Source organism: Sturnus vulgaris, chromosome 2 (genome assembly GCF_052056855.1).
Source record: "Sturnus vulgaris isolate bStuVul1 chromosome 2, bStuVul1.hap1, whole genome shotgun sequence".
Taxonomy (NCBI): Eukaryota; Metazoa; Chordata; class Aves; order Passeriformes; family Sturnidae; genus Sturnus; species Sturnus vulgaris.
This window is the reverse complement of record NC_142244.1, coordinates 26,200,571-26,214,051: the sequence shown is the minus strand read 5'-3', so window position 1 is coordinate 26,214,051 and position 13,481 is coordinate 26,200,571. Positions and strand designations below refer to the sequence as shown.

At 44.5% G+C, this 13,481-nt stretch overlaps 1 protein-coding gene across 2 annotated transcripts in view; it reads left to right on the top strand.

Annotated features, from left to right (window-relative positions):
* The first annotated feature begins 7,544 nt into the window (after positions 1 to 7,544).
* The window catches only part of IGSF11 (immunoglobulin superfamily member 11), a 112,465-nt gene continuing 106,528 nt past the window's right edge, over positions 7,545 to 13,481 (top strand). The window contains exon 1 of one of the 2 annotated variants that reach the window (XM_088158975.1): positions 7,545 to 7,680. In XM_088158975.1, the coding sequence (XP_088015101.1) occupies positions 7,608 to 7,680 (73 nt within the window). In that variant the 5' untranslated portion in view covers positions 7,545 to 7,607. Of the gene's footprint in view, positions 7,681 to 8,192; positions 8,264 to 13,481 lie in introns of those variants that run through there. The other variant, XM_088158979.1, reaches the window with a different exon arrangement.

Below are 13,481 nucleotides of genomic sequence, written 5' to 3'. Positions count from 1 at the left end.
TGCACAGGCATCCATGTCATATTGTGCCAGCGTGGGATGTTCAGCAGAGCTGAATTTGTGCATATCCAAGACACTATTAACTCTTCAGATGCCCTATACTCTCACAAATACTGTTTGGCCCATGGCTAGCACTAGGCAACAGCAAAAAATGCTGTCAATAATATCTTGGGAACTTTGCATTCCTGTCAGCAGTGATTTAGAGAATGGTTTAAACTTCTTGCAGGACAGATGAAAGGAAAATCAGCTGGCACGGGCTCTGGGGCAGCTTCCCAGCAGCCTCGCAAATGCCACACAAAGGAGAGGTTTGAGTCTGAAGTGGAGCATGGGAAATTAGAAATGTTAGCCAGCAGGTCATGTCAAAGTGCAAGCTTAGCTTTGTTCTGATGTTACTTCATTCTTAAGTTGCTTCTAAACAGAAGCCTACATTTGCTGTCATATGGCTGCTGAGATTTTGTAGGAGTCACCCTTGGGATGCCATTGGCTTCCTGTGTTGAAGGATTAAGTCACACTCAGAAGATGCTGAACATTTGTCCCATGAAAACACTGAGAGGGGGGTTGAGGTGTATTTAACAACTACTTCAGTGTGGTGGTAATAATACCATCATGCTTTATAGGGGAGAAACCTTGCCCAAACTGACCTTTAGTCCAGTAACATGTATCCCTCTCATCATTGCATAGGTTACCTGTCTCATCCCTGGGTACATTGCACAGTGAATACCAAAGATCTGAACTCTCTCCTCCGTCAGTCCAACAGAGATGCTATGCTCAGCTCCAGAGTAACATAGACATTACTGAGGTCCTTGACCCAGGCAGCCATTTGGAACTGGAAGCAGCCATGAAGGTGTTAGAGAGATAACCTACATTGCTCTATGAGCTTGAAGAGCTGGTGTTTGCTGCATGTGGATCTTCCTGTCCGGTTCTCTCCAGGGTGTATCCCTAGAGTTTTCACCATTATGTGGGATATCTCTGGCCTTTGTAGGTAACTTATTGGATTAAAAGTTATTTTTGCAATTTATTGACACAGGCACCATTAGTGATATCAAAATTAAGAGAAGTGGCCATATGTCCACTGTCACAGGGATTGGAGCATCTTGTTTTCCTGGATTCTTTATCCATTTCAGTCCTCATTGGAAAAGCAAGTATGTGGCTGAAAAAATGTTAAGTGTGGTTGCTAATTGCCAAAGAACATCAAAGAGTTAAGAAATGTAGAAGACTGCAATATCTTTTATTAGACCTTCAGATGTAATAAGGAAAAAATCAGATTAGTTTTCGAGCATGGAAGTTCTTCTTCAGGTCAATGTGCCCAAAAGCGTGTTGGTATTTTCAGCTACATCAGCTGGTCTAGTAAAAATTATTGCTTCTCCATACAAGTTTTTGCACCTCACATACCTTTAGACCATCACAGCCACAGCAACACTGCTACTAAACAAGATTCTCAAAGACCCATTTTGTATCACAACTACAGGAATACATCCACGTGATTCCTAACTTTAGTGTATTTCTTCACAATTTTGTAATCTATTTATTTTCTGTCACAGTTGTGTGTAATAAATTCTTTCAGCAGTTCTGGGGAAAAAGGAGGAAGTGATTGATTTCCATTTTCTGGGCTTTATGGTGTGTGCTGCTTAGAACAGTTGTCATTACCACGATTTGCTGATGTTTAGTGGAAGATTTAATTCACCTACTGCTAGAATTTGGGGAAATCTGTTGATGTACAGTTTAGAAAGATGTTATATAAATGGCAGCATTATGAAATGTTTTCATGTGGATGCAGCATCGCCTGTTTCCTAAGAGAGATGGCAATGTGTGTCTGACAGGGTACAATGGAGAGTTGTTAACCAGAGCAAGAGCAGCATGTCCAAATAAAAGATTTTAGTCAGAGAGTTGGGGACCAATTTGTTTCAAATATGTCTGCATGGGCAGGATATGGGGGAGTGAGTGAGAGATGAAGGATTTCAAAATGTTAAATTAAAAGCTTTGGTTTTGTAGACAGCAGAACACTAGGGGACTTTAGGCAGGAAAAGAGGGGAGAGAAGAGGATTTTGTAGCTGAGGAAGTTTGCTTTTACTGTGGGAACAGCCAAGGAAAACTCAGGAGATGTAATCTATGCAGATTAGATTCTGGATTATCTCAAAGTGCATTGGGATACTCCAGGATAGTCAGAAATTGCATGCATGGGGTGCACAGAATTTTATATATTTCCCATACTACTGTGGAAAGGAGCACCTTGCAGTGCACTAAGCAAAATCAGCATGTCACAGGTACTACAGGCCTGGGATGAAGAAACCAACCAGACCAGTGTGCCCATGAGGGTAGAAAGGTCTAGGGGAAGCAGTGTCTCAGCTCAGGGGTTTAGCTATATGGCTCCCTACCCATGAAGTGGGGACAGCAGAGAGAGATGGCTTTTGTTGTTTGAGTCAAAGTGGCCTTGGAGAAAGAAACAATGCAGTGGCGTACTTCAGTGCTGGGAAGTTTGAAAGTATGCCTAAACCACCCGGGTTTCCATGGACACATCCGCTCCTGTCGTCTGGCATCGAAGGAGTGTGGAAATTTGCTGTTTGTTTTTGGTTGCTTTTCAGGGCTGGTTTCCCCTCAGATATTCCTGAGGTCTCACTACTTGGCTGACATGTAAGCATAGGCCATTGCTGTTGCAGGGATCAGGTTATCCTGACCAGCACATGGACAGGGTTCACCCAAAAGCCTACGCTGGCCATGTGTTGGATTCAAAGCACCTGCACTGGAATGCACCTGATGCTGGACAGTGAGAGCACATGAGAGTAAGCCAGTAAATACCCACTTCTCTCAGTGCTGATGCTTCTGCTTGTTTCACTATACAGGCTTTCAAAACCACAGACTTTTACACTTGGGAGAATATTCCCACATAACCAGTCCTGTGGCAAGTAGAAACAAATATGTAATAGATGAGTTGACAGGGTTATCACTGTTTCTTCTTCTATTTAGTGACCTCTGTTTTATATACACAGGTGTTCAGCAAAATAAATCTGAGGTTTTGTTTGAATTAGTTTTATTGAAAAGGTATAGACATAGTTAATTTGGTGTATATTTGAAGGGCTGTCATATTTATTCTCAGATAGGATTAAAATGTTCAATCTGCAAACTATTTTGTCTGTCAAAGGGAGATAACCAGTTCCACAGACTGAAGTTATTAATAATCAACTGATTCAATTTTATCCATCTTTTTATATCTTGGAAGGACACCTCACTGAAGCTGATTTTGATCAATTTGTAAGGAATATCACCTTCAATAAATTCCCATCTGATAATAGATAACCCAGTAACAAGCTGGGAGACAGCAATGGTGATGTAAGACCTGGCATCTATTGCAGCCCTTGAACCCAACTGTGTCCTCACTGGATTTTTAGAGCCATATTAAGGCAAAAGGGGGGGAAAGAAGTAGCATCATCCTGGAGAAAAGCTTTCTTTTCAAATTTGACTCACAAAGATGTTTTTCAATGTGTTTTGCTTTGAAAGACAGGTATTTGCTAAGAAAAGGCAAGAGCCCCTTCCCTGAGATGGAGAGTGCAACTCCCTCCCTTCCAATTATTATAGTTTTGGAATCAAGAGCTCTCAGGCAAAAGATATGGGGATAGGAAGAACAGTTCTTTACTAATATATCTAACAAGGCAAACAAAAGAAACAACAACAGCTATAAAAATTGACAACAAAACAGAACAGTATAAGCCAGTTCCAGTCCCTTTTTGGCCGCAGGCTCCCTCTCCCTGTGCTCAGTTCCCGGTGCTGTGGGCAGGGCAGGTCCCGCTCAGCTGAAGGGGCTGGGTGATGGCGGCAGCGGCCCAGGGGTGAGAGGGATGGAGGAGCGTCTCCCCCCTCACGGTGTCGGTCGTGGTGCTCGGCAGAGTGCCCGGAGGTAGTAGGATGAAGTGGGAGAGCAGCAGAGCGATGTCCAACAGCAGGGAACGTGGCTCCCGGCGTTGGGATTGCAGGGAGGGTGCTAGGTAGGAGCACCGGCCATCTTCCTCCGACTCCACGAGTGAGCGAGAGAGCGAGAGGGCAGGCAGCTGCCCCTACCTCCCTTTCCAGTGTCCCCCCTCTCCCCATCCCCTGCGAGAGAAACTGTTACTAGATATCTGAGCCAAGGTGTAGCTACAAATTCTTAGCATAACAATGGGAAAAATTCCACAGAAGGAAAAGGGAAAAAATCAACACCCAACACATTGAGATATGAGAATTACATTACTTGTCATAATTATTTCGAAAGAAAATGGTGGGAGTGGTTTCTTTTCTTTTTCTTGTATTTTCTTATTCTTGTATTTTCTTTTTCTTTTTCTTTTTCTTTTTCTTTTTCTTTTTCTTTTTCTTTTTCTTTTTCTTTTTCTTTTTTCCTGTCCTTGCCTATCCTAGCATGCACAATCTTGGAAGTATCTTGGCCATTCATTTTAAGGATCCTGTGTGCTTTCTTCTGAGCAATGCACCACAGCTGAGTCTGTCAGTAGTTATCTGCCAGCATCTGATGCCTGGGATATGGCAAAGCATATCTCCTCTATCCATTATGTGCTATTCCATCGATGGCAAGGAAGAGGTATAGACACTCACTGGTGGGAAAATTGACTGCTACAGCAGCAAGTATCTGTGCTCATGGCTCTAATATCCAACTGGCTGGAGTGTGCTGCACTCGCTGGATAAATATTTGGCATAAGCCTGATATTTTGGGGAAGGCTCAAGGACAGCTAAAGTGGAAATACAGAGTCCCAGGAACAGTATGTCCTGGTCCACATCCTTTCTGTACAATCTGCAAGCTATTTTTGGAAGTGGTGATAAGGTGAAGAGGGAGCCAGAGTGAGAGGACTGACTGGTGCATCTGAAGATTATTATTTCCTGTAGCTGCTCCATCCTTCTGGAGTGTGGCCACATATTGCTCTTGCAGTTGCTGCAAGAAGCAGCTAAAGTCACTTGCTGTGTCATTGTGCTTTGTAGGTATGGTACAGTATCTGCTGTGATGACCAGATCTAAAAGCTGATTAAAATGCTCCCTGCTCCTAGCAGCTTGCATCAGGAGTCTTTTGGTCCCATTTTGGGCAGAAATGCTTTCTCTGACCACCAGGCTCTCGATTCACATTATGCTCACCGCACTTTTTAGGAAGCACATGAATTCATTACTGTATAGGTTGAACTCATCTTTGCTGTTTACCTGCCAGCTGATGCACAGCAGGATGCAAGGAACAGTCCAAAGTGAGCTGGGATGGCATTTGTTTATACTAAAAAACACATTTATTTCCATTAGGTCGAGACAGCTTCCAAGTCTTGGCAGACCAGTAAAGCAGTGTGGCAGTCCTAGCGATAATATGCAATTTTTCTTATTTTCACTTGATTTGTCTTTGCATCTTTTCATTTTTGGAAGTGGTCTGCAGGAGTAAGGGCAGTGGCAGGCTACTGTGCCCAACACGCTCTGTGCTCTCTGCCCTTGACTTTGGTGAAAGAGGTTATGCTTGGCAAGAAACATTCATAGGCCTTCATTGTAGCTGAATGTGTGGACATACCCATTGTATTCATCTACGTGGTCACTGTGTGTATGCACAAGGATGGGGGTTTCTTGGTACTGCTTCTGATCATAAAATCATCATGCTCCTTTGTCCTTTTGCTTGATGAAAAATGCAGCCAGTCAGCTGGAGGGAAGAGCAGCGATCTGAGAGAGTCTGAGAAAACTTCAGTTCCCATATTGCCACAGAATGAGGGGAACAGCTGGGCTACAACTCTCCCTTCGATGCTTTTCTAAAGTGTTATGCTTCAGCTGCTTGAGCCTTTGCCAAGAGCTAGCTCCTTGATGGAGGAAAATCCTCTTTTAGCCTGCCTGTGCATGGCAGGGCTGGAGTGGAAGGTGCTTTGCAAGAGTGTTAAAACTGTCAGAACATCTGTAACATCAGGTTTCATGTTGGAGAATATGCAGCAGACAGCAGACCAACCTGGAAAGAGACCAGAGATCTCCCGAGTCACCATGTGATGCCTTCTTGCCTCTCTGAGCCTTCACTTGGTGAATGAAATCCCAGATCATATGGCAGTCAGCAATTTTCATGCCTGATAAGGGTAGGTCAAACATTGCTCCTTGTAACACAGAGTTAGCAGGTTTTTTTTCAGAACCAAGGTAACTGGTAAACCTGGACTGCTGGAGAGATATTTTTACCTAGTCGTCTGATAGAAGTTTGCCAAAACCTGATGCTGGGCAAGGCAGAACTTAACTTAGGCTGGTGAGATGGTAGTTAGCTTGCCACATACTGATATCATGGGCACCAGCTTGCTTTTTTTTATGGTGCTTAAAGCAATTTCTGTTTTTCTACCCGTGAGACTTTTCCTTCCATCTTCGCTTCAGGTGCAGCTCTCCCTCATCCCACTTAACTGGGGTAGTGCGGCCATGTAAAGGGCCAGAGCACCTTTTGAGGCAACTGAGGAGGCCGAAATTGGAACAGTGCTGAGTAACTGGGTAGTATGGGCAGGGGAGTGCTCCCAGGGACTGCGACTGGGAAGAAGGTAGGGAGAAGCATGACAAGGTGGATTTGCTGCCTGCAGGATGCAAAGGCTGCATAGCTGTGTGTTGGTGGGGAGGAATCTTTGGGTGGGGGAATGAAGCAATTGGACTTTTGACAGAATTGTTAGAGGGTTTTGCTTGTCAAACTGCTTATTTTCACAAAGCAAAACTACCTACCCTGATCAGACTTGGACAGGGAGCCCGCTGTGCGTGAGGTGTCGCTCTGTGCAAGCTTTCTGCTTTGTTCCTTCCCCCAGAAGATCACTCTAAATTCATAAAGGAGCCCTTTCCTCCTTTTCTACCCTCTACATACATACTTGATGTGTGCTGATTTTCAACTGATCAATTTTTCTGTGCAGCCTTAAGAACTGCACTGACTTAAGCTTGTGACACAACTTGTTGGCGATTCCTGTGGTAAATAGTATTGCAGTTCCCCAACTGTAAGAACTGCCTCACATCCTTTAGAGGTACCTTGGTCGGTTTTATAGAGAGCGGAATGCTTGTGTTTCCCAGGCTCCTGAATAGCGGAGTTGGAGTGGTTCATACCTTTGCAGTGTTTATACTGTGCTCTGCAGCGGTGACTAGTCCCATGTAGACCATCCTAAATATTATGCTGTATGCTGCCGCTGTGGTCTTCAATGCAGCTGTAGGCAGGCTCTGGAAAGAAGAAGCCCCCACGCTGCCGCGATGATCCGGAGAAGCGGTGGGGGTGCAATCTCCAGCCCTACGCTGGACCGCACCTCCTCACCCTGGCCCGTGTAGCATCCGTACGGATGCAGTGGAGCCAGGTTGGCGGGGAGCCCCAGTTTGTGCGGAGAGAGGAGGAGGGTGGTGGGACGTGCCGCTGCGCGCCGGGACGGTGCCGTGCGGCGGATTACAGCCGCAGCCCGGCGGGTTGCGGGGGCGGCTCGGGGCCGCCAGGCTGCGCTCTCGGTCCGGCCATCGCGCCTGCAGCCCTCCCCGGGCGACCGGAGCTTGGGGCACGGCGGAGCCTCGCCGCGAGCGGGCGGTCCCGGGACGGCGGCGGAACCACCGGCGGCGGCACCTGCGGCCGTGGGAAAAGGCAGGGCTCGGCGGCCCGCTCCGCGCCCCTCGCCCAGCTCGGCATGACGCGGCGGCGCCCCCGCGGCAGCGAGAGGTGGGTGCTGGCAGCCCTGGTCGCGCTCCTGGCTCTGAGAGGTGAGTGCTGCTGCACGGGCGGAGCGGGGCGCGGCACCCGCGCACGGGACATCGCCCTGGGGCCTCTGGGTCGCTGCCGCCGGTGCTACGGCTGTGCCCTGCGCTTGGGGAAGTTTTGATTGCGGTCCCGCCCGTGATGCTCGGGAATGCGGCGGCGGGCGAGTGCTTTTGCAGACAGGCGTGGGGAAGGAGCGCTGTTCTGCTCGGCTCCTTCCACTGCCTCCGCTTCACCATCCTTCCTACTATTCTTATATATACATGTTTTTGGGGTTTTTTTATGGTGCTGTAAAACTTGCTTTAAACTGGGCTTTACGTTAGGCTCAGTTGTCTGGGCCTAGCCCCTTGGTAAGCTCACCTTTGTGGAAAGCTCCGGTCTATCCCTCAGGTCCTGAGGCAGCAGGGAACTTTCCGCAGAGATGGTGAGAGGCTGCTCGGAGCCCCTTGTGTCCCCCCTTCCCCATCCTCTCCTCTGCCTCCTCCTTCCAGGCACGCGGCGGACCTCTTCAGCTTTAAGATACGTGCCTGCCCCCGGGGACGTGGAGACTCCACCACCTCCCGCCTCCTATAGCCCTTCCGAAATAAGGTGTGTTCCCTGGTCTCTGTGAGGAGAGGAAACAAATTGCATATGACAGATGCTACTCACATCACTTAGTGCATTGCCGGGGAGCACCAGGAGGTGCTGCATTAAGGGCAGCAGAAGAAACTACCAAGTGCAAGATGTTCATACTCATCTGTTGATCAGGTGGCAATGCCTCCTTTCAAATAATGCTAAACTTTAGAGCAGCCTGCTCAGTTATGGTTTACAGAGGTCTGCACGGCAATTTTCTTAAGGTCTGCCCTTTGATGCAGACACTCACTAAGCAGTTTTGCAGAGCTCTGCTCAGCAGTGAGCAGCCTACAGCTTTGGGACAGCTAGGCCACCTTCACTGTTGGGAAACTGGGAAACCTGATGCAAGAGGTCCCTGAGACAGCAAGAGGATAGTAAGTAATGACAGGATCTCCCATGAGAAGACCAGAGATGTCTCAGCAAGGTTTAGATGAAACCTCCTCACAGTGGGCATCTTGGTGGTCTGCTGCTTCAGTAGCTGTGTTTAGCTGTCACTATCCTGCAAGGCACAGCAGGCTTTCTCCTCTGCCTAAGACCTCTTTAGAAACAGGTCTTGTGATGGATAAATGAACTTTTCACCAATGCCTCAGCCTCAAAAACACCCTTCATTCCTGTCCTCAAAAATGTTTGGGAGTCTGAGTCTCATACGTTAACTGGAAATTGCACCTGTTGTCTTCAAATACATGAATTGTGGAAAAAAAAATAAAGTTTACTAGCATCAAATTGAAAGAAATAACCTCAGCTTTCATACTTCACACTATTGATTTGCTTTTTGTCCTTTTCCCAATTTGGAAAGCAAGTTCAATTATTTTCAGATTCTCAATGCTAGCGGTTTTTTTGTCTGCAGACATTGCAAGGTGTAAATATCTATAGAGTTACTGGACTTGCACCCGTTAGAGGCATATAAGTGAAGCACTTCTGTTTTGTGATATCACTGAAAAAACATACAACAATAATCAGATATAAGGTTAAAATTAAAGGGGTATTTAATTATCCTTTTAAGCAGAAAGATTGACTCAATATTTACTTTACTTTTTTTTGGTTGAGGGCATGTGGGGATAATGGCATTGGAGACAACTAGGTGTGGAAGCACACTTTTCCATGAAATATTTATCTGCAATAGTGTCATGGTTTTTCTTGTATTTTCCTTTAAGACTTCATGATTATCTGAATGAAGCATCTGTGTCTCAAGCTTGGCTTTTTAAATTTTGGCTTAGGAAAAGTCTTTAGAAGATGGTGGTAGATTAAAATACCTGTGGTACACAGTTATTTATGTGGTAGGCAGCATGGCCATGTTTTCAGTGGTTCTTGAGTTTGAAAAGAAAACGCTGTAAGGGATATGGAACAGACATACACCCAGGAAAGCCGAAGTTAAATTGGGAGGTTTTTTTCTAAACAACATTTGCAGAAGATTAATAAACGTGTTTCTGCTCTGGGATGCCAAGTATGGTTAGGAAGAGTGATTTTTAAATTTTCTTCCCCTTTTTGAGATTTTGGACTAGTTTAGAGGATAGAAGAAAAAGGAGGGGTCAAATGCAAAGTGAAACCTAATTTAAAAGTAAGATTTAAAGGTAAAAGGATCTGAAACTGTAAGAGTGTATAGTCAGGCAAAACACTTAATACCAAAAAAAAAGAAAGTTATTTGGGAGAAAAAAAGACCTTGGAGGTCATTTCATCATTCTCACACTTTATATCTACAATAAAATAAAATTAGACTTCTTAGTGACATTTAAGTCAATTATTATAGTGCCGTTTTCTTATGTTGCTTGGCAATTTATAGAATAACAACGATTCTTTGTTACTGGTGTTAGTTGCCCATTTTCTGTGTCTCTTATATCTATATTTAATGGTCTTGGGCCAAGAGCAGCATCTATGTTTTCCCCCTAAAGCCTTATAGACATAATAAGTTTTTTTGTGGAAATAATATTTCTCCAGGAGAAATTTAGGGAAAGATAGGAGGGAATTCTCTTTAGACCTTTGAAACCAAACCTTGGATTACCAATCAATCCTCCTATGTTTCTAGAAATAGCATCCTGCAAATTGTCAAATGTGATAGAAATCACACATCGGTTACAGTCAGAGTGCAGAACTGACATGTTTTTTAACTGCATGGTATTTGGATCCTGTGACACAGAATCGCAACAGGTGAGATTTCAGTGTGTTACAGTCCACTGCAGATGGATCTTGCAAGACCAGGAGGTGAGGGTGGCTGGCTGTGGTGGATTCATGCAACAGCAGTTCTACAACTTCTCACATGACATTTTGGAGTTGCCCTCCTGTCAGTCTGAGGTTGTCACAACTGAAACTCTTTTGGCCTTGCAGCATCCTTGTCCTACCCACCCATGCTTTCCAACCCTGTTCCAGGTCCTCAGCCCTAGAAAGGGAGCACTGTGTCAGTCCCTTGCCTTCCTGTGCTTTTGCAGTTTTTTTGAAACAGATTGCCATTTGTGTCAAGCTGTGTGGTTTTGTGACATGTAGATAAATCATTTTGCTTGGGACCTGGCCTTGGTCACCAGCAGTAGGCACAGATGCATTAACCACTTCTTTCTGAAGTGGACATAATTCCCTTTTTTAAGGAAACTGATTCTTTATCTCTACTTCTTCAGTATTGCCTAAACTCCAATTTTCTTTTTATATGATTCTTTTCTCAAAGGATCTCAGAATGCCTCAGGAGCAGCTATATTTAGATGCTCGGTAGTAATATGGATATACAAAGTATGGTATAAACAACTCTTTAACTTAGGAAACTTAGGAATTATTTTTCTTGCCTTCATGCGGGAGTAGTGTTTTTATTCTTGTACCAATAGAACAGATGGAGAAAGCAAGACTTAGAGCGACTTTGTGACCCACTGAAGGTCAGTGGATGCTGGTAGTAATCTTGAGTATCTTGAAGCAAACTGTAACCACAGGAGGATGCTTAAATTTATGCAGCAGGTTAAGCAATAATGTAATGGACCTCTTTAGGGATGTTCACTACTAAATTGTGGTGAGTCATCTATATTTAGCAGGATGCTACTACCATCGTGCTTTTTAAGTAAAGTGCTTTTAACACAGTTTATTTCAAGGAGAAGTGCATGCACTGAAAATCTGTTCTTTGTAGTTTCCTCCTTGTGGAGCATTAATGCTGCCTTCCCGTTTGTAAGCGTTCAGAGAAAAATTTAGCTCCTGGTTGTTTAACAGACAGCAGTGTAACAAAGACAGTTCTCTGGTTATTACTACCTTGTGTTTGCAAAATTATTTATGAACATTACCTGACTGAAAGTCTCCAAACTTACTTTGTGAGGGCAGTTAGTTTGATTTATACCATGGAAAACTGATGTGTGCAGAGATTAAATTATTTTCTTACTGTTAAGTAGGATATTTGCCCAGCCTCTCCTTTTGAGAAGTCACAATTACCGGGCTTCTGGTCATATGCCTCCCTACTTTGTTCTTGCAACTGTTTCATGTCTTGTGCACCAGGGAGAAAAGACAACATTTTAACTGTGCACAGTGTGCACAGTGAACTTTTAAGGTTGGTGGTTGTTTTTTTCCTTTTTTTTTTCTTATAAGTTTTCATCTCTTTGGTTTTGGAGATCACTCGTGTCCTGGCTTCTGCCTTTTTTTCATTGCTTGAGCTGGGCTGCTGTATTTCATCCAGATTGAGGAATTTGGATTCATTCTAAATGGTAGTAGAAGTCAAATGCTTTGATGGTTTTGAAAGGAAATTTTGGAGAGAAATTCCATCTTAGGACACTGATATTTTGTCTCTTTGTGGAGTTGTATTGTTATAATACAAGGAAATGCCTTAAGCAAAAAATATTTTGACGTGAAAAGTCAAAATTTTTCTTTGCTTAAGAAAAATGCTTAAGTTGTTTAAATTGGATGTTTCTGTATTTTTTACTTTTTTCCTCCCTGTTTTTCTTTTGAAACATAGTTATGATTTTACAAAACACCCCATGTTTGATAAGTTTTGGTTTAGTGGAAGTAACTTCAGTTACTTGCTGCTTTTTATTTTTACAGGGCATTTAAAAAGAGCAGTAACAAAAACCAACTTGCAGCGATTGGTTGTACCTGTGCACAGTCTCTGCCAATTATTTTTGCCATCTTGACACATGTATGCAAACACCATTTATATATGTATGTGGCACTGCTCTTGTCCTTTCATTATTCATTGTGCTGTAGAGCATTGTACTGAAAGAGTCAAGTTTCTATTTAAGAAATACAGCAAATATCTGTTAATATTTGTTTCCCGTTATGGAACAGACACTGGAGAAATCAGAACCTGAGCAGGTTGAGCTCAGTCCCTTAATATTCGTGCGTGTGCAGAGCCACAGCTCTCCTCCTGGCAGCATAGCAGTACTTGTAGATTTGCATCTCTGCATGAAGATAATTGCAAGTGTAATTTTGGTATTAGGCTGATCAGATTGCTTACTTAGGGGCAGAAACTTATGCATTTATTTTCTCATACTCTCATAAGCCAACCTAGTTATGAGAACGTGAGCTTCTGCTTCACAAGCATCAGCAGGAGAAAGCCAGTGTCTGAACTCCACGTAGTTACCTATAGGCTTTGATTTTGACAGGAATGCTGAAGCTGAGTGTTGTTTGTGGGGAGGCAATGACACCCTGTTTACAATCTGTGGTGCATTTCTACAGCAGCCTGTCTAAAGAGTCCTGGGCCAGGTGAGCCTGCTGGTTTCTGCTGTCATGGCCAAATCTGGATGCTTCCATGGGAGGTCCTCAGTGGGAAACTGGTGCCATTTAGCAAAGAGGAGTCTGGTGTCATGTCTGTGCTACAGGTTGCCCTAGGAATAGGCTGGTGTATCTATTGCTCTGGATTTCAATGCCTTAACAACCCAATTTTCTCTTAATTTTAGGGTATGTCCACACTCCACTTCCTTGCCATAAAATGAATTAACTCATATGTATTCCTTCTACCACTGCAGAGCGAATAAAGCATCCATCTCCTCCCTTTTCTCAGGCAGGCCCCCCCACTTGCAAAGCAGCAGCTGTAAAACTTTCCCCTTGCCAGGGGCCAGGTTGAGCTGGGCTAACCCAGCCCCCTGGTGCAGTGTCCTCAGTTGGTGTCCAGCAGGGTGGGTGTGCAATGGCCCTGGACACCAATCCCTTGGCCTCCCGAGCGGAGGGGCTGCGGGTGGGCTGCAGGCTCTGCTCTCCCTCTGCTCAGCATATTAGCAGCCTCTATAAGGAGCAAGTG